The sequence below is a fragment of the Orycteropus afer genome, unplaced genomic scaffold (genome assembly GCF_000298275.1).
Source record: "Orycteropus afer afer isolate SDZICR_OR568_19922 unplaced genomic scaffold, OryAfe1.0 scaffold00086, whole genome shotgun sequence".
NCBI classification, from domain to species: domain Eukaryota; kingdom Metazoa; phylum Chordata; class Mammalia; order Tubulidentata; family Orycteropodidae; genus Orycteropus; species Orycteropus afer.
This window is the reverse complement of record NW_006921673.1, coordinates 4,314,690-4,337,149: the sequence shown is the minus strand read 5'-3', so window position 1 is coordinate 4,337,149 and position 22,460 is coordinate 4,314,690. Positions and strand designations below refer to the sequence as shown.

Genomic DNA, 22,460 nt, shown 5'->3' with positions numbered 1-22,460 from the left:
CCCTGAAAGAGAAAAATTTCCAACCAAGAACTATGTACCCAGCAAAACTGTCCCTCAAATATGATGGTAAAATTAGGACATTTCCAGATGAGCAGAAATTAAGGGAATTTGTTAAAACCAGACCAACCTTACAAGAGAAGCTAAAGGGAGCCCTTTGGACAGAGAGCAACAGCCAACAACTGACCATTAACACACATGATGATATAACCCAGAAACAAACCCAGCTACGGAAGTATCCAAAGTAAATAAGCCCACAAAATTGTACACAGGGAACCAGAGACATCAATTGACAAATGAAGACAACTACAAACCAAAAAGAGGGAAAAAACTGTGTCATTAGAGAACTTCTAGATGGTAGGGATGTCAAGACAATTACAATATAGAACGGACTGTTCTAAACTTGGGAAGAAAACTATAAATCACAAAGTAACCTCAAAGAAAAATGATAAACCTTCACATCAAAATAAAAAGGAGGACCAGTACAAATATTTAGCAAATACTAAAGCAATAGCAACAAAGGAAGTGATAACACAATTCACAAACAAAACAAGCTCAGCATAGAAAATTATATGGAACAAAGAAATCGACACCACAAAAAAGCACATAACAAAAATGACAGCAACAAATTCATATTTGCTGATAATTACATATATGGCAAGGGTCTTATCTATAAGATAATCCCTCTACAGCAAAGGAATTAACAATCCAATTGAAAAATGGGTAGAAGACATGAATAGACACTTCAACAAGGAGGATATTCGGACGGCCAGCTAATACATGAAGAGATGCTCACAATCATTGGCCATCAGAGAGATGCAAATCAAAACAATGAGATGCTGTCTCACCCCAGCATTGATGGCAAGGTTCAACAAGACAGAAAATAACAAATGTTGGTGGGGATGTGGAGAGATTGGGACTCTCATACACTGCTGTTAGGACTCTGAAGTGACTCAACCACTGTGGAAAGCAATATGGCAATTCCTTAGAAAGCTGGAATTGGAGATACTATTTGACCCAGCAATCCCATTACTAGGTATATATCCTAGAGAGGTGAGAGCCAGGACAGTAAACAGATATACGCACACTCATGTTCACTGCAGCACTATTTACAACAGCAAAAAGATGGAAACAACCTACGTGCCCATCAGCGGAAGAGTAGATGACCAATCGATGGTATACACACATAATGGAATGCTTTGCGGCACTAAAGAATAATGTAGAGTCTGCAAAACACTGCATAATATGGATGAACTTGGAGGACATTATGCTGAGTGAAATCACAGAAGGACAAATATAGTATTAGTTTGTTGTGGAGGGTCAAGGAAAGGTTTATATATGGAGGGAAACTTTCTTTGTTGGTTGCCAGGGGTGGGAGTGGAGGGGAAGGAACAAAGGAAAAAAAAAAATGTATTGACCTATGTCACTTTAGTTTTGTATATTTCATTGTACATAAATTATATTTCAATAAAATGCATTTGGAAAAAAAAAAAAAAGACACCAGGGACAAAAAAATGTGACTAAAAGAACTCTAACAAGGAATTCAAGTATAAGAAACAATTAAGTGATAACTTGGGATTTCAAATTCCAGCTTTGTAGTTCCCCACCACCAGCCAAAGAAATCAAAAGAATATTCAATATTCCCTCAAAGACTGCATATATGGACCTTAAAATTTCTAGGATCTTTAAATAAAGGAAACCAAAACAAAACAAAAATGAGCAAGCCAAAAACGCATATACAACCTTCACACACACAACTGTACTTAACACACTGGCTTTGTGAAAACCAGTACTGATTATACAATACCTTCAAAATGCAAAGGCCAGGGAAGCGATTTTATTCAACTCAATCTAAAGGACAATTATTCAAAGGCAACTGACAGTTTTATAAGTGCTCGACTTGGAGCTCTCTCTTAGTGAAACTTCATACTCCAAAACTATTAAGGCTTACTTTCCCCTTCCCTTTTTCCCCAAATCCATCTCTTTAGCTCTGCCAAATAACTAGTTCCAAATGTGTTTATTCTGTTTCTCTCTTTGTTTTTCACAAAAGGAAAAAAAAAAACTAATGGTCAAGTGGGTTTAATTTTTAAACTGGTACAAAAGCTTTAAGCACACTGTACTGAGGAAAAATGCAAATGGAGCACTCTTGAAAATGGTTGCACATTAAACACACATCTTATGACCCAGTCCTTTACTCAGACGAGTTCTTAAACTCCGTGGAGGTCAGAAGTTTAGTTTATTCACCAAGAATAACTCTATTAACAGCCCCGGCTCCTTCTTGTCACCACAGTAAACATCCCCACATTCCAAATCCTGGAGAATGTGAGGCAGTAAAGAGAAGGTTAGAGCTGCCAAAAGCTCTACTACTGTGCCTGAAAACTATCTAAAGTTACTGTCTGCTGCATGAATCTATAGAACACATTCACAGAGATGGCAGGTGATAACATATAAAAGCAGGTACACTGAACTCATGAGATTGATTTTTCAGTAAACAGGGTGAAACCTTTTGTGGCGAGGCCAATATACCACTACCAAAAATTAATAATGATGACAATTTTTAATAATATCTTAAAGCTATTTAAGTACATGCCCAGAGTACACCAATAACCAAAACATATATTTTTCTAAATAAGCTGATCTTGAATTGGGAGCGAAATGGAAAGTCACAATTAAGCACACTTCTGAGCAAAAGCCAAGTGAAAAATAACCCAATAGGCTTACAGCTGCCCAAGAGAGTCTGTGACTAATTTACAGCACCGACCACCCAGTGAGGTGACATTGCAGGAGCTCAGTCCTAGGCCACACCTGAATGGGGGAAGGAATAAACTGAAGGACACTAAGTCATGACTAAGAAATGGAAGGACAGTGTTTCACTCCGAACAAGTCAATTATCCAAGTACTAGAAAATCTTATTTTCATGTTTATTGAAAACTAACCCTATTCTTTCCAAATCCTTTCATTTTCCTGGAAATAGGCACATAAACTAACAAACTGTGACGTTATGAACATCTTAGCTCCCTTCCTTTACTTTTCACACCAAGATACCATTCTGAAACCCTTATCCATCTCTCTGATCTAGGGAAGGCAAATATGCACAACCCAAAGAGGGGTAATGGAGAGAGGTAGTTGGCTACACAAAGTCCTTGCACTAGAAGGTGAACAGGCAAGGAAAATGGGAAAAATTGAATTCCAACTCTTCCTTTTCAGTTCCTTCCAACGTGCTTTCATGGCATAATTTCAAATGGTTGCCCAGAATATCTGAAAGATCTAAATTAAAATAAAAGTACCCAGAGTAGGGGGAAGAGAGACACCAAAAAATTCTAAAGCCAAAAGCAAATTTAACTATCCTTGCCATTTGAACAAATAAGAGGGCTCACCAGGTCTACTGTTTTCCTTCCCTCCCTCTGGTGCCTTCTTGTATAACACAGTCCTTACTGCTCTTGTTGTTGTTGTTGTTGTTATGTGCCGTCGAGTCTTAATAAAATTTAATTTTGAAATACATCATACAAACAAGCATAGTTAATGTAACAGGTAGAATTCAAAGATTTGTCTAAGAATTTTTGTTCTTCTACCTCGAAAACAGCATATTTGCTGCTTTCTAAGAATGATAGTTGTACCTGTCATCTAATTTTTATTCTTCATTTTCATTCTCTCCTTTCATTCCCCAGTTTCTTACATCCAGAACTGTTTTCTCTCAACTACCACTTTCTCCCCAAAATGTCCTCAAGACAATTAGCCTCTCCTATCCAACAAGGTTCTTTTGCATATATTTATCTTCTGCCTTTTATTTTCAATCCTCATTTTTTTCCCACTTGATACAGAGGAATCTAAGCACTGACTTCAAGTCTCAGACCCTTCTTGTCACTCTCATCCTTGTCCCCTCATTCCTCTCCCAAATAACCATGATAGCAAGGATCGTCATCTCCTTTATCCTGATGGCCAATACAGCTTACAAGGGAAAAAATAATGTTTCTTCCGTGTTCTTCATTTTACTCTCTTCCCCTAGTATACACCCTGGTGTACCTTCTTCCTTGTATTTTCTACTCTCCTTGTTCTGCAATGTACCAACACAGCTCTCACTCCTTGGTCTTTAGTTTTCAATTACTCTTGGCATCTGTTAACAACACTGGCCACCTGAAACACATTGCACCTGATGATCATGTGCTGTGAGACTTGGCCAACCACCATTTGGATCCACCATTAGCAAGACAAGCTCTGATTTATTTTCCAGTAGTAATGATAAATTAATCCTGATCCATTCTCTTGCTCCTTGTTTCTCATGTGACTAATGGCTGGCATTTGCCAGGTGGTGGGCTGAGTTATGGGGGAGGCGAGATACCATGTTTCTAGACACCTCTTAGAGGAAAGTATAACCCACACCCTAATCCTTACCATCCTTCCTTTTAGCATTTAAAGGTGGGCAACACTTTTAGGGACATCTGATTCAGCTGAACTTAAACAGAGCTATGAACAAGAAACAAACATTATGCTCATTTCAATAAAAATCCACTTTTCTCTCTGAATACCACAACAACTCTCCTCAAAGGTACACATGAACACATAAAGGGGAAACATATAAAAATAAATTATATTTACCTTCTTCTGTTTCATGCCACACGATCCCTTCCAAATTGACACTGGTCCCAGGTTCACAGGGCCCAAGACACTCTGGCTCTGTCACTACTCCAACTTCACACGTATTGACACCCACAGAACGAGTCCGAACCAAAAGCTGTTCAACCGGTGCTGCAATATTGGATGAAGATGGAGAAAAGTAGGAGGGTAGAATCTGAGGCGTGAGACTGCTGGAAATCGGTGGTGGTGGCGCTGGCACTGTAAACAGGGGGTCAACCTGAAAAACAGACATGCTTACTGCAGTGGCGCTGCATTCTGTGGTTTCTTGTCCATGTCAACTGTTCACATCACTTCTTGAATATACCATCATTCCAAACTCCACTTGCAACTACAATACATTTTGAATATTTGAATGGTGCCAAAATATAAAGCCAAATAGAAAAGTGCATTTTATTTTTTCAAGCCAAACAAGGTCAACATCCAAGCACTCACTAGCTTCCTGAATTACAGGCAGGCCTTCAAAGAAGTTTTCTAAATTCACCAATGGCAATGTTTGGCCCAGTAGACATGAATGGAAATATGCTTTGCAGAATTAAAAGGATTTCCCACTTGTAATAAAATCTTACTTTTAAAATTGTAACACATTTTCCAAAGGAAAAACTCCAATTAATGCCACATACATCTTACTGTACATTTAAGCACAAGAAATGGACTAACATTGTTTGCAGAGAACTTCATCAACCATAATGAATTAAATCACTACTGAAATACATTAACTTACTCTGCTGAATATATAAAATACATAAATTGGGTTACACACACTGAATCACATAAACTGGCTATTATTAGTATGTATTAAGCATAGACTCCTAACTGAACACTCTACTGCAAAGTTTGGCAGAATTTCTATTAGAGGGGACATGTATGTCCCCAACACCAACAAAACTTGGGTTTCTCCAGTGCACAAGTCCCTTTAGTGACCCAACAATTAAAGAACCTTGATGAGTTTGACCAAGGCTCAACAGCTAAGTCCAGGCAACAAACGACAGCCAAATAGAAGACCTTGTGGTGCAATAATACCTCCTTTGCACCTCTCCCCTTAGGACAGCAGCAGAGGAGTTCACCACCACAAAAATGATGAGAATCTGGCCATAACGAAATCTAAGGCTATGGATATACTAAATACATAAATCATCAACCAGTCCATTCATTCATTGGCCTACTGTGAGTGCTGTTAATAACTGCTGCTGAATGGCTTTGGCCCTGCTCAAGGTTTTATCAGTTGTGAAAAAGCCAAATGCAAAGCATGTCTGTATCAGGGCCCTAGATTACCTATGCCTTCACACTGCATAAAGACTTGGCCTACATGGAAAGGACAACACCCCTGCATGTTTTATCAGTCGAGCTAACAAATCCTATGCGTAGGAAGGACACACAGAAGGTCATTCTGGTGAAATACTATCTTATTCTATTTTTTATATATTCCCAGTAACCTTTGTAAGAAAATCAGCCCTTGGCTACAAACATAATATTTTGTATCTTAGTTGTTTTCAGTTTTTAAAATATATTTCAAGAGAAGTCATATGAGGAAGGGTATTATTCCTAGTTAAACAGCTGACGCAGTCATCTATGACAGCTCCTTGTTCGTGACTACAGAGACTATTTCTACGTTTGCATTTCACTAAAATGATAAACTGGTGTTCACTTGCCTGAGTGATCCAAGATGCACAGCACAGCCCTTCACCCATCTGCATGTTAAAGAAACTTAATTTCCTGCTCTCAAAGCTACCATAAAACTTCTTTTGCTCCATGGTTTTTATTGTTCTGCATTCTTGATCACAGAGCGCAAGAAAGAAAAGCGTTTAATAGCCCTAAATCCCAGATATGGTGATTTATGCTTTCGTGTAAATGCAGCTTAATGTGGATCAGAGTTCACACTGATAGTTACTATTTTAAAACTGAGCTGACTAAAGGAGAATGGGGTTCTGAGGGGGAAATTTAAGGGGAAAAAAATCCAATGCTACCTTATAATTATTATCACAATTAAAAGACTGTATGAGATTAGAATCTTTTTTCAAAATTAGTTGATAACTAAGGAAAATTATATACCAACTACTGCACTTTTTTTTCTTTTGCATGTTTCCCAAAACTTCTGTATGCCAATTGACTGCAATTTGATGTTACACGTATAAATGGAAAAAACAGAATGAAACAATATTCTGAAAATATTTTTTACATTGCCTAATCGACAATAGGGAGCTCTGGTAGCGTAGTACCTAAGGTACTTGACTGCTAACCAGAAGGCTGGTGGTTCAAACCCATCAGCCACTCCTCGGAAAGAAGGTTGGGCAATCTACTTCCACAGTGATACTGCCTCAGAAACCCAAAGAGGGGTCGCTGAGTCAGGTCCGACTCGATGGCACATAACAACAATCGACAACAGAAGGAGCTCTGGTGGTGTAGTGCCTAAGGCACTTGACTGCTAACCAGAAGACGTGCTGTTCCAACCTGCCAGCCATTCCACAGAAGGAAGACTAGGCAATCTTTACCACCTCAGAAGCCCAAAGGGGGTCACTATGAGTCGGAATCAACTTGATGGCAGTGAGTTTGGTTTGGTTTAATCAACAATAAATATTAATACCAAGAGAACAGATACAGTTTCAACTAGATAAACAAGACAAGGGAATTGTTGTTGTTGTTGTTATGCGCCGTCAAGTCGGACCCGACTCATAGTGACCCCTTCTTGGGTTTCCGAGGCAGTATCACTAGGGAAGTAGATTACCCAACCTTCCTTCCAAGGAGTGGCTGGTGGGTTTGAACTGCCAGCCTTCTGGTTAGCAGTCAAGTGCCTTAGGCATTACACTACCAGAGCTAAAAGAGGTGAAGAGGCTTAGCATCAATTCCCTGGTTTTGGACAGGACACCCAATGGGGCAAAAGAGTACAATAGAAGTTAAAGAGGAAGGGTATGTGACAACTAGGATGTAGGCCTCAACTCTGTCCCTAATTAGCTTGTGACCTTGAGAGAGTCATTTAACTTCTCTGAAGCTCATTTTCCTCAACCGGGAAATGTACTCTCTGGCCTTCTAATATTGATAAATCCTATCACAACAGAATTTCTAGAATAAATCCCTATTACATGTAACTTTGTTGATTAATGTACTTGCATTTAGATATACACACACCCACATATGTGAGGATAATTACATGATTCCAAAGATCAAATATCTAAGGAATCTTGATGCCTTGAGGAGGGGCATGTACCCTGGGCCTATAAGTATGTTATCTGTCTTTATTTCCATGAACACAATCCAAATGTAATGATAAAAATTTAGTTGATGATATTTATAGAATCTTAACAGGACATGGAGTTCTGTTCTCACTTATTTTTAAATGAGACGGCTAAGATTCAGAAAGTTTGACTATAAATATAAACTTAATTGTACACAGACCCCCAATGTGAAAATAGACTAACATTCTGAAATTTGATAATATAGTCTTAAAGGTTCAAATCTTTGACTTACACAAATGAATTTCTCTCTTGGTTTTTCCATTGCACTGGCTTCCTCATGAGAGTTCAGAATTGCCATTCCACGGGTGCCTGGATCAACACTACCAACCGTTTCTTTGAGCCTACGCCAGGGATGAGGGGAGAAAAGGGAATCTTCCCCTACCATGGGATTTCAGGGAGGGACTCAAGCCCAAAGCCCACCCATGTGGTCTACTGCAGCCCTCTCTTCTCCAGGTCACCAAGCAGAAAGGGGGCTGGAGCAGATGTGCTACTTTTTTAAAAACTAATTTTTGGGGCCATCATTTAAAAAAAACAAACAACAGTCTGAATTACCATTATCTCTTAAAATAACTGAAGCACGTGCTACACTAGGCCAACACTCCTTGGGGCACCAACTGACTGTGCTGAGGAGTAACCACCCTCCTTTCAGCCTGGCGGTGGTGACCTGCCCAGCCCACCAAGTGACTAAGTTCGACCTAGCTGCCTGCTCTTACTGGAAGCAATCACAGAATGTTTTCACTCAAAGGTCATTCATTTGGCCTAACCTACTAATTCTAGAGAAAACTGAGGTCCGTTTTAGTCCAAAGGCAATAAGCTAACTAGTGGCAGCCTGGGTGTGCATAAAAGAGTAGCATCCTACAAGCAAACAATGTACAGAAACTCAACACCAGGAGGCAGGGAAATAACGGAACCATGTGGCCAATTCTTTCTGCCAGGTAATGCCCCCAGTGGGAAATGTTCCCCTAAAAAAAGGTTTCTGTTCTCCCTTGCATCTCATGGTGTCTAACACAAAACCACATGTGCAAGATTTTAAAGGTTTTCAATAGTTATATTTGCCCTACACAAAAAATCAACTTCACTATACCCTGATTTCTCAGCTCACTCACTGATCCATGCACTAAACCATAATTTCTTCAATCAGTGAAGCACATTAAGGCCGAGGGTGGGCAACAAATTCCACAAAGATTCTCTGGAAGGAGGCAGCAGACCACATGGAGAACCTCAAACTGTTAGCAGACAGGAATGGGTTCAAATCCTGGCCCTGTCATCACTTGTAGCATGGGACCCTGAGCAAGTTAGTTGGCTTCTTTTTCTAAGGCTCAGTTTCTGGATCTGGGAAATAGGGATAATAATAATGGGAATTGTGAATTCCTTTCTGTAACACCTATGTGGAATAAAAATGCTATATAACAATGGGGATAATAATAATGGGAATTGTGAATTCCTTTCTGTAACACCTATGTGGAATAAAAATGCTATATAACAATGGCAATTAGGAATACCTTCCGGGGAAGATTATTAATAATAAATACTCCCAGAGGGTTACTGGGAGATAATCCATGCACAGTAAATGCTCAGCACAGTGCTTAGTTCAGTAAGCACTGACTTTAAAAAAATATAAAAAAAAGTTCTTGTTCTGATACTATAGCTCCCTAACCCTACACACTACCTTACAAAGCTCTTTTTTATATCCTACTATATTTAACATAAATCTATAATCCCCTCCAAATGCATGGTTAAGTGCAGTTAAAGTATGTTAAAAGTATAAGAAAAAGGGTTTAACCCCAGCCTGGGGAAATACCGTTTCTTTCATCCACTGACATCTGGCAGCAGTCGACCCACTTATCCCACCCCCATCTTACAGCAGTCTCCACAAAGGTCCTGATTAGACAAGTACGGCCGCACAATCGCATTCTCACTCTACTAATCTGCCATTGCACCTTCTTCTTTTTCAAGAAAAAGTCTCCTCCCCGCCTTCTTGCCTAAAGACTCTATCATACGTCTATTCAATAATTAATGACTGCATACCTACTGTGTGCCAGGCACTGTACAACCTGCTAGCCAAACAAGAGTCACTAAAAACTAACCAGTCCCTACCCTCATGGAGTCACTGCTTAATGGGTGACACTTTGGCACTCACCAGATAATCACATAAATGCAGCAAAATTAGAACTGTGAGAATAGCATCCACACGGCTATCTATGAGGGCACAAGTGAATGGAAAAGAAGGGGAGGAGAACATGTAATGGTAGACAGAATGATGAAAGGATTGGTCTTTGGAGCTGGAATCCCAGCCCTGCCATTCGCTGCATGTTGTTGTTGTTGTTATTTGCCATCGAGTTGGACCCAACTCATAGCGACCCCCCCCCTTGGGTTTCCGAGGCAGTATCACTATAGAAGTAGATTGCCCCATCATCCTTCTGAGGAGTGGCTAGTGGGTTTGAACCACCAGCCTTCTGGTTAATAGTCAAGTGCCTGAGGCACTACACCACCAGAGTTCCTATTAGCTGCATGTTGTTGTTCTTGTTGTTATGTGTTGTTATCGGACCCAACTCATAGTGACCTAGGGTTTCCTAGGCAGTATCACTAGGGAAGTAGATTGCCCCATCTTCCTTCCAAGGAGTGGCCGGTAGGTTTGAACCACCAGCCTTCTGGTTAGCAGTCAAGTGCCTTAGGCACTATGCTACCAGAGCTCCTATTAGCTGCATAATCTTAAGTAAATAGCTGGATCTCTCTGGGACTCAGTGCCTATACATCTGCAAAATGGAAGTAACACCTGGTGAAAGTGACTATATGAGATCATACAAGTAACCTTAGCACACACAGGGCCTAATACAGAGTTATAAGAAATAATAACTACCATTATAGTCAATATTATCATAATCATATCGATATACTATTATTATTATCACTTGAGTATCAAATAAATATACAAATATATTTCAGATCTAAACTAAAAAGAAATTGATAGATGGTTTGGAAGGAATAAAAGCTAGGATTTGCTACATTCAAGAGGCAATTATGAATACCTTTTGGGGGAAGGGGAAAAACCTCTCATAGAGTTCTAAAGAGATATTCCCTATTTACAAATAGTTACTATTATATACTAATAACTGGGATAAAAGATCAGAACAGAGAACTAGTTGGTTTTAGCCATGTCCCTTTGTCAAAGCTCTTTTCTGTCATCTTGATGGGATACTGATGTAACCTATTAGAGCCCAAAAGAGGAAAGCAGCCATCTCCAGTGGAAAAAAAAGACCCATAAGTCTAACAGCTGGTGGTGGCAGCCTGTCAAACTAAGGAAAGTTAATGTCAAGAACAGACGCGCGGCAGTCTCTCACTGTTATTTTTGCATGATTATTCCCAGGTGTTGGTGCACGCTGAGCAAGTAGCCTGGCTATTTATCACACGAGAGAGCCTAAGAGTAGGAGAGTAGGCAAGACCAGAGGGTGGAGGGGGGCGGGGAAGAAAAGGTTATTTACACAGATAGTGGCACTTAGTGTGTGTAATCAGAGGGCTGGAGGGAAAAAAAAATCTGCAGAGAGATTCTGGCAATATTTTCTCTGTTCACCTTACTTCAAGGGCTTCCTGAGTGCTGATTAGCAAGGAAGCCTCCAAAGCTGGAGTGCTGTTTGTGGCAGCTTTTCATCACTCGAGCATCTGACTGTGTCAGCCGGTGATGGTTTTCAGGCCCAGGAAGCTGATGGCAAATGAGGAAGGCTCGCCAGGGCAGAACTGGTGGGTACTCCAGCGAGCACTCCTGCTCTACCCGGGCCCAACAAAAAGCCATACGGGTGGGTCTGCCACATGAAACAGCTAGTGCTGCCAGGCAAAGGGAGAAGGGAAAAACCCAGCGCTGAAGACAAGCAAGCCTCCTCCAAGAACAGATTCCCTCCCGCATCCCCATGTCATGTCTAAACGCTGACAGGGGAGCTTGCCCTGGGTTTCTTCCATCTGTTGCCACAAATCTCCACACTCGTCTTGCTATTAACCCCTCAATCCTAGGGTTCTCTGATCACCAACAATCTGAGTGGGGATGGTGTTTTATTTTGCTCAGAGTCAATATTTTTACATTGTATGAGCGCACTGGGGCACTATTACTTAATGCTTACGTTTTCACTGTATCCTGGTATTTGGCTGTTTTATGAGATTGCCCACAGTCACCTCTTTAATTTAAAAAGCATTAGACAGAGATTGCACTCCAGTGTAGAGGAAATCACAGCTCTTTAAAGGTGACCACGGCCACAGTCTCTTACTTTGCATTTTCACCACCCTTGCTGCCTGACATCATGGCTTCATTAGCAAACCAAGGGAAGCTTGAAAAAACGGCTTCTGTGAGCGCTGATCTTTTCTCCAAAATTAATTGCCAACGGTGAATTTCCATCTGTGACAGATAAACCTGGAACAACTGTATTCTGATCATTTCTTAATCCGTCTCTCATAAATGTAGTTGAGACTTTTCAGAGTCATGATCTAAATAATGTATAAATTTACAGCCTACAGTGAGGAGAACATGGGCAAATTCCTACTAGGGGGTGTACTGTGTACCAGGTACCATACGTACTCCGTCTCCGTTCATTGTCACAGCATCCCCATTTTATTGAGGTAGAAATTGAAGATCTCAGAGGATGGCAACTACTGCAAGGAGTTGAAATTCAAGGGCAGCCCTCTCTGATTTCAAGGCCCATAGGTATTCTCGTAAAAACATCAACAGCAGCAGCAGCTACTGTTTAGCTCACACACTGTAGAAGAGATTGTACTGAGTGCGACTACAGGCATTCTCTCACTCAGGCTCCACAGCAAGATGGTGAAAGGGAGATATTTTACACATGAGGCAAAGGAGACTCACTCAGTACAAGTAACTTAAAAGATTACTTAAAAGTTGGTGAAGGAGCTCTGGTAGCATAGTGCCTAAGGCTAACTAGAAGGCTGATGGTTCAAACCCACCAGCCACTCCTCAGAAGGAAGGTCGAGCAATCTCCTTTTGTAGTGATACCGCCTCGGAAACCCAAGGAAGGGTCGCTATGAGTCGGGTCCTACTCGACGGCACATAAAAACAACAACAAAGTTGGTGGGCAAGCCAGAACTTGAATCTATATTGGTCTAACACCGAAAGCCAACTCTTTCTAAATGTAAAATAGAACAAGAGATGGAAAGAAACTTTCCACCAGAGGTATTTCCTGACCCTTTTCTGTACGCTGGAAGCCACATATCTGAATCACCTTTTATTTTTTGGAACATAGTTTAGAATAGGGCATATCTCAGTACTTCCAAGAAAATCCCCCAATCCCTTCAGAAACCTCATTTAAAAGTCTCAGAAACCAAAGCTTGGGTTTTGCTTTGTGGTTGCCATTGTTGTTGTAACACCCACTCCTAACTATGCACACTGAATGGAAATAATATATCCCCATTTCCATTTTCTCATCCCAGGTATGAAGACCACACACTGTGGGAAATACAAAGCGATCAATGGCATCTTGAAAAGTGCTGCTATAGGTTTAGTAGCTTGACCTAGTAGGATTCACCCTGGGGATGGACCAAAGCTCCTTCCTCCAAGGCCAGTGGTGCCAAGACAGATACTCTCATTGCCAGCAAGGATCCCAGCCATGTTAAAATCGTAGAATGCCAACCCAGGTCTCTAAGGTGCTGGGGGTGGGGCAGTTATTCACCCTAAAAGTGGCCCAATGTGCAGGCCCCAAAGCAAGGGACATAAAGGCAAACCATGTGTGTAAAGCATGTTATAGACAACAGTGACTATTTTTAATTTCATTCTCTAGCAAAACAGAAGGTACTGAGTATGTAAAGATAAACAATAATTAAATCATTCTACTCAATGTCTTAAAAATGTTTTTGATTTGAAGCCAAGCCAAATTCTCCCCTGGTAGACCCTCAATTGTGTAGCGTTCCATAGCAAAGTGACGCTGGTGGAGGTGGAAAAGGCCTCAGGACTCCAGTCTTGAGGACTCTCTCCACTAGACCACATCAGTTGTCACACACTTAGCCTCATTTGTGCTCTTTGAAGAGAGAAAAAAAACTGTCCTACTGCTGAACAGATAAGTAAGCTGTTTAAAAAATGCCACTGACATCTTTCACTGCTCAGAGAACTAGATGTGCTTTAAATAGTAGCAGTAAATGATCAGTGTTTTCCTATCTTGCCCATAAGTGTTCTATGATTTCCTCTCATCCTGTCTATTCCAGAAATACTCAAAACACAAAAATAAGCCACAAAGAGACAATGACAAAAGTATTTTAAAAAAACCTATCTTCTTGGATTAATCCTTTTCATAATTCCCTTTAGTTTGTACAATGCTGAATTCTTCAAAAGTGCCAAACAAATCCCTTTTCTATCAATTAAATCTTTTTCCCAACCCCTTAAGAATGAGAGACCTTGGGGGGAAAAAAAAAGCTCAGTGGTAAACTCTGGATTTTTAACATTGGATTTTGGTTCACGTGTAGTGCACCTATATCAGTGATACACTTCAAAACCACCTGAATACTGCATATATCTTAGTAGATACTGGCTACAAATACACTGCCTGTTTTTGAACAACCTCTATTATTCCTTGTGAGGTAAAAAGGAAAGGTTGAATGTCTCTCACCCTCACCCTTATAGACATGGACACGATTTAAGGAAGGAAGGATGGAGGGGGTAAAAGGAAAGAAAAGCCCATTTGGGAAAATCACCTTACTCCCAATCCTCTCAACAGTAGTTCTTTTCTACACCTTATATTAGGGAGTATTAACAACATAAAGGAATATTTTCAACTAAAATTTCAGACATTTGAATTATTAATGTAATACATGCTGGCTATAATAAATTAAGTAATAAGGAAGTGCCTCATGTTATGTGAACTAAGAAAGAATGAAAGAAAAAACTAAAAGAATGTCATATTGTATGGAAAAAGTCAAAAACTCCTTTTCCAAAGCCACAATGGAACAGATACTTTGTATTACTCCCTGTCCATGGTACCATCTTGGTACCACCATTCATTCTCCTCCCTGCAAAATCTGAACAGTTGTCACAAAAATACATCATATTTCTAATGAGGCTTAGCATGTAGCTCTTATCCCTATTCCTTCAAATATTGGTTCAAAATACTGATCAATTTCAAGAATGGGTGAGATTTTAATTTCATCAGTATGAAAATCAGACTCCCCATATATGACTCAGTAAAGTGTTTCATAGTTTATCAGAGATGGAATACCATGTTAAAAGTAATAAATAAAATCTTAAAGCTCCTACAGTCAGTCATCTGTATACCTGTTTTCAAGGGCACTTTAAAGAACTCACCCCCAAAACCAAACGAAACCCACTACCATCCAATGAATTCTGACACACAGCAACCTCCATTAGGTTTCCAAGGCCGTAAATCCTTACAGAAGCAGATTGACTCATCTTTCTGCCATGGAACAGTTAATGGGTTTGAACCACTGACCTTCAGGTTAGCAGCCAAAATAAAATGCCTTACACACTATGACACCAGAGCTCCTTAAAGGGTTCACATTCACTCTAACTACAGCTCTATAAAAAGGCAGGGATGGGTTTCTCATCTAAGTTCTTTTTTCTAAATGGAAGTCTTAAGAGATAAACTACCTCTAGAGACAGACACAAAAGTAAGAGACCATACACTATCCCCATGAGGTCTGCCATGCCATAACCCAAAGTTTTAAAAAAGTTCCTTCGTGCAGAGCCCCACACAATAGAGAGCTGCTCACAAGTCCAGAATTCTGTTTTCCAGTCTGTGTACAGAGCAGATTTTAAAGGCCTATAGGTCAGTTCTCCAAAGAGAACCTCCCTTCTAACAGTTTCTTGTGCTCCTTCCAGACATTGTATCTATATAACAACAGATGAAGTTGGGATTACATCTCATCCTAAATTTTGTGCTACTTGAAGTTTTACATGATCATGTCCACTTTTAGAAGAGGAAAAAATTAAAGCTATTATTTTTTACAAAAAGATGCTAAGCCATTCTACTTTAGGATAAAAGTAAACAAAAGCTAAACCAGAGGAGAGAGAGCCCATGACTGAGTATTATTTCAAACCCTCAACAAGCGAGTCAAGGATGGCATAAGGACCTAGTTTGTGTGACACAGGTACAAGAATTAATCTCATACCCTCCTCCTCCCTCCATAATGGTTGCTGCTTAAAGCCACCCACTGTTGAGGAAGTCATTCCCTCAGGCAGCAAATTTTCATCCACTACCTACTATACGCCTGTATATATGCTCCTAACGGAGCCCGGATGCTGAGAGGAGACAAACAGGAGCTACACTGCAGTATGTGGCTTAGGCTAGATGGTCAGTTAAGCCCAGAGCATTGTGGGAACACCAAGGGGGTGGGGCAGGGAGTGGACGGAGATGGATGAAGCAGTGGCTCTGGAAGCCACCTTTTGTTAAGGGGCTCAGAACTTAGGGAGCCAGGGAGAAGGGTAGAGGTGAGGCTGGAAAATCAGGTGGCTCACAACGGCCCAGACCAGACTAGGAATCTGAGGTTTTATCATGAAAACAGAAGAGAGCACTGAGGATTTTTAAGTAGGGGAATAGGAGGATCATATTTTCATTTGGTAAAAAGCACAATGGAAGGTGGGAGAATAGACTGAGGGCAGGGAAAGGATGAGAGGAAGAAAGACTGGTTATGAAGCCATTATACCACTCCGAGGAAGAGATGGCAGCCTTGGTTGGGCTGGGGAGCAGAGGCTGAGTGGGAGCGGGGAAGGTGAACTCAAAGTTGAGTACCAGCTTTCTGTTTCAGTTGGTGATGATGCCATTACCTGGGATGGGGAGTGGGGGGTGGGGATGGGCAGAGGAATGCCTGTGCGGGGAAATGTCTGTCAGGAAACTGTGTAGGATTAGGAGTGTCTGGAACTCAAATATCTAGAATAGAGAGGAGTCACTGGCATAGAGAATGATTCATTTTAACAATGAAACCAGGGGAGCAAATGAGATGGCTCAGGGGAATTGTGAAAAATAGAAGAGGTCAGACATCTATAATCCTCAACATTTATGAGGCAAAAAGAGAAGAATGGCTGGTGATGTCCCAGCAAAGTGGGAGAGCAGAGTGACAGAAACCAAAGGAGAATGGGGCTCTAAGATCAGAATGGTCTGACATGTCTGGTGTCCAATTCCATGGGAAAAGCCAAGAAGAGATAGTGCCTACCCTTAAGAATCTGGCCCAGATACCCTTCCTACCTTCCACCTGCCAGAAAAACAGGGGTTCTGGTCTTCTGAAAGGCTGCTGATGCCTAATTAATATATCCCATAATTTTACCCCAAAAGGGATTCTGGACCCCACTGTTTGGTCTACTTCATTTCCCAAAAGCCTTCCATTTCAGTCCAATTAAAGAAATAACACACCATGACCACAGTCACTTCTTTTCAAGGGTATGGCTCTTGATCTTTAAGAACCCAGGCCCCCACCTTCAAATGCTGTCTCTCTCACAATCTTTTGTGGATCACTGGCAGGCAAGAATATTATGAGGCCTTAACTTCAAGGAGGCTTTGACCATGAAAATCAATGGATATTCTGAAAACGTTTCTTCAATCTCCCCCTACCTGTTACTGCCTCCTCCTACAGTGATGTCCTGATGCATCCAAGACACCTCCCTCCTTAAGAATCTCTTTTAGACCCTGAACAGAAATAAACGCTCTCTTTCCCTTTTCTCTTCCTACTCTTGTATCCTTTACCATTATGCTCTTTCACTCCCTAAGTTCTTATTTCCACCATATAAATCCCAGTTCCCCCAATGTGAACATCTTCACTTTCTAGTTAAAACGAGCCTTTACAAAAGAATATAAAGGTCATCTTACATTGCTCTGTGCTTCTCTTGATCCACAGTCTTGGTCAGGGATCAGCACTGTGGACCAAATCTAGCCCACTGACAGTGTATGTACAGCTTGCAAGCTAAGTATGTTTTTTTGCAATCAATTTGAAAATAGCAAACACTGCCTCTGATTTAAGTGAAATGTTATCCTCTCTCCAAAAAAAAAGAAGATTTATTCTATTCTTTCCATTGTTCTTGATGTTGCATGTTGTGAGGCTCTGTTCATAACGATCTAGAGGAGAGAGTAGAACTTCCCAACAGAGTTTCCTAGGCTGTAATCTTTACACAAGCAGATTGCCAGGTCTTCTCTGCCGCAAAGCAGCGGGTGGGTTTGAAACACCAACCTTTCAGTTCACAGCCAAGTGCTTTACACATTGCATCACAATGACTCTTTTACTCTTTTCATTAGTAGACCTGTATTACAAAAAGTGTTTTCAATTATCAACAGATTTTCAATTTTGTCAATGAAAACTGTAGAAATTTGCTTTCTTTCATTATATAAGTACTTACATAATAACCTTGATTTTGTCTCGTGGCCCACCAGGTCTAAAATATTTACTAGTGGCACTTTACAGAAAAGGTTTGCTGATCCCTGTTCTCGTTAATGGGAAATGCCTCTATTTTTAATAGTGTTCTTAGGTTTACCTTAGACTTTAATCTATGTTGGCAGGAGTGTAAGGGGACAGTAGCGTGTTGGAAGAGGGCAGAAAGGATGAGTTAAAAGGAAACAGGAGGTAAGAGAGAAGTATGGGGAATAAAAAGTACAAATACAGATCTTTTTTTGAGTAAGGGAGAAATACAAATTAATATACCCACCATTCTTTAGCTCGCCTACTAAAACCCAGAAGTCATGACCCAGAAAAGAGATCAGTTGCTAACTTAAGATAGTCATGGGAGCTCTGGTAGCATAGTGGCTAAGACACTTGCCTGCTAACCAGATGGCTGGCGGTTCAAACCCACCAGCCACTCCTGGGAAGGAAGGTTGGGCAATCCTACTTCCATAGTGATACTGCCTTGGAAACCCAAGGAGGGGTCACTATGAGTCGGGTTTGACTCAACGGCACATAACAACAACAACAACAACAACAATCTTAAACCATTCAATAAGTATTTATTAAGCATCTTTTTATTATGCCAACCATTATCCTAGGCACTAATATAATAGTAACAAAGAGGGACAAGATTCTAGCCTTCATAGTGCTTACATAGTACTTTCAGACAAATGAATTACATACAGTAAATAAAGTATACTTCTTTATTCCTTCAAGAATAAAAAAACCACAAGCATCTTTTACAACTGTAATATGTTTTTTGGTGACATTTGGACTCTTGAAAGCAGAATATTTATCTTATTTCTCTCACAAATAAATGAATTAAACATTTATTTTAGGAATAAATGAAACAATTATTGTTCTCAAATACATTTTGTTAGAAACCAGAAATGAATCAAGCAATCTCAGCAATCTACTCATAGACGAGACAACTAAATCCATCAATGCCAAAAGCTCTTTCTCAAGAGCATGATGGCAGACATGTCAATATCACATGGCAAGTGCCTCACGCTTTTGAATCGGGTAAGAGAGTACAGTAAGTAAAAGTGCTGCCTCTGTGTTTAATTCTTCAGATCAAGTACTTGAACCATTTTTTCTAAGCCTCAGTTTCATCACCCATAAAGTGGGGATCATAGATAAACTACCCGTATTTAATGTAATGAGCACATTAAAAGATAATCCATATAAAGCCCTACTGTACCCATTACGTAAGTGTTCTGCATAGGTCACCTGTATTGTTGTCTCCACCACGTACTGTTCCCACCAACCTCAACAGAGCATGCTTAGGCATTTGCTTCATCTGTTCACCTGGCTAACCCAACATATTAAAAATATGTTACCAAGGTCTCTGAAAACCAGAGGACAGTTTTCAAATTAAATGAATTAAAAACTTCAAAATATCTGGGGATGAATTTATAATTGAAAAGTTACACTTATTTAGAACTGGTCATATAATAAGATTTCATTTAGGGGAAACAATTATCTTTTCATCTTCCAAAAGCCGGTGTCCTGGGAGGAATCCTAGTATAAGAATGAGGGCAGGACCTTCAAGTGTCAGCAACCACAAAACAGAATTAAGAATGCTTGCCCTAGCTTAAAGTACTTAAAGAACAAAATAAAATCAACTCAGTGAAAATGGTCTCAAAAGAATACACTAATGTAAATAAAAATGAGAGTTGTGATCATCCATTTAAGTCGCTAATTTACTCTAGTTATTCACTATTGAAAGCCAAAAAGGAATGGGGATGGGGGGAGGGGGTTAAGGATATAGTCACGCTATTTAGTATCTATATTTCCAGAATATTTATTCATTTTTCCATATGCTTATTTCCAAATAGATTTTATATGGCTATAACAAAGCATAAGGCTAATATTAATATTGGGCAGCAATTCACCCAATCTCATACCTATTGAAAAATGACTGTTTTAAATCTTGGTCACACAGAGCCTTAAGAGACTGGCTCCAAAATAAACATGTAAGCACAACTTCTGTAGTGGATACTATGACCTGTTCAAAACTTCTTAACGAATCAGTAAGAAATTTTATATGATGTGATAATAACAATGGAGAATGTGACTACACACTAATATCAAACTGTAAGCACTCTGTGGGTGAGGAAGGCTTCTCATAAAATATTTATTTCTATTATGCTCTCCCTTAACATTAAAATAATTTTCAGTTAATTTTGATAAACACCTGCAGTCTTAGCATTAGACTAAGCTAAATTTAAATCAAGCTGATTTGAATCATGATTTAAATCATCAGTCAAGAAGAACTGGTGTCTTTTTAAAATTAAAGAATGCACATTTATTTATGCCATAAATGTAATATATACTTCATAAAATTCATATATATACATTATGTACATACATTATGGTTTTAAAAAGATATTAAATATGTAAAAAAATTTTCAAATATTCCCAAATATTTTATTATTATTATTATCCAGCCCTTACATGTGCATATATATTTTGTATAATCAAAACCATACTCAATATTTTTTAATATAATGTTTTTCATATTTTGCCACTATATTAGAAGCCCTAATCCAGCTATTTTATGTATCATAACTAAATGAAGCATTCTTTCAAATCACTGAAAGACTATCTTCTCTGAGTTAATCATGGATAATTTTCCACAGTACATTAAAATCTAATAACCATAACCAAAACAACTTACATACTTACATTTAAATTGTTTTGTTTAATATGAAAAAAAAAACCAGGAGGGGGGAGTATTGCCTTCAATTACAAATCATTTTATGATAAGCAGCTTAGTTTAAGTACTATTGTTCATCAATGTTAATACTTATCAGTAAACATTTAGTCCTTGAGCATGGTGCTTATTTTAATTACAGCCCTAAAATTTACTAGGAGAAAAGAGTGCTCATGTCAAAGGCAACTCTTAGACAGTTAAGGAGTAAAGCTGGAACCTAGGATTGAGGGCACAAGTGAGAAGCTGCACTGGAGAAAATGGTTTTATGTATACAAAGACATTATACATTATATAAAAAGCACTCCGATTGAGCATTTTTTTTAACCAAAAATTTTAAAGATCTTTAATAATAACTGAAGCATCCTAGTATCTTATGTGATTTCTGTTTTGTGGTTTTTGTTTTTGTTTTACATTTGGTATAAGACAGTAAAATTCATTTTGGGAAGCTCTGATGTTATGTACATTTTCCTGCACTCTTATATTCTAGAGTGCTAATCTTTTAATTATAAAAATTTATTAACAAAACACTGCATTTCCAAACATTGCCATGCACCATAATTTTATTCTGAATAGAAGTTGTAGACATATTTAACCTTTGGCACATCTTTATAAACTTCTCTTATTAGCAATTCGACTTTGTGAAGGATTTTAGTGAAGGAGAACAACCACCTCTTTAAAAATCTAACAATATTATATTCAAAACTGAAATGAAGATTGATTAACTAATATTAGCAAAAAGGCTTTGTTTGAGGGGCTATGGGGCAACATAGCCCAAGAATACTGCAAAATTATAGAAGACAGAGGCAAAATGACCTAAGAAATTATTTTGTCCTCTTTCTTTGAAAAAGAAGTTTTAAAGATAAGAACCACTGAGGCCACAAGAGTCTGTGACAGAAAAAGGGCCCAAGTCTCAGTGGAGGTTCCCAGTTAAGGCCCAGTGTATGGATGACGTGCCACTTGGTTTCATTTCTGCAGTGTCCAGCAGTTCCAGGCACATGTGGGGCTCTAGGTGGGTCTGTGGCTACACTCTTCCCCGTTATGGATAGTGAAGAAGGACAATAAATATGATTTCGGTGGTGTTACCTCTTGTAAAACCTTCTTGGTTTCTGTTTCCCTCCTGTAAAGTGGAATCATACCTTGACACTCAGCACATACTCTGACCAAATAGCACAATCTCACACTTCTAGAAGTGGGAGATCTAGGGCCTAACCCTACCGTGTCACAGTCTGAGTACAGGCCCACATTCTGAGATCTTCTTTTCTACTGCCTCTTCTTTCAGAGTATGGCCCCAAGAAACATTTTAAAATAGGTAAAACCCACTGCCATCAAGTCAATTCCAACTTTATTGGACAGACTGGAACTGCCCCACAGGGGTTCCAAGGCTATAAATCTTAATGGAAAAAGACTGTCTCATCGTTCTACTGCAGAGCAGCTGGTGCATTTGAACCACCAACCTTCTGGTTAGCAACCCAAAGCTTTAACCACTGCGCTAATGAGTAGCAAAAGCAAAA

At 39.5% G+C, this 22,460-nt stretch overlaps 1 protein-coding gene across 1 annotated transcript in view; it reads right to left on the bottom strand.

The window, feature by feature from the left end:
• Window positions 1-22,460, bottom strand: part of ZNF608 (zinc finger protein 608) — a 125,485-nt gene that overhangs the window by 71,876 nt on the left and 31,149 nt on the right. The window contains exon 2 of the mRNA XM_007942220.2: window positions 4,594-4,849. Within this exon, the coding sequence (XP_007940411.2) occupies window positions 4,594-4,849 (256 nt within the window). The remainder of the gene's footprint in view (window positions 1-4,593; window positions 4,850-22,460) is intronic.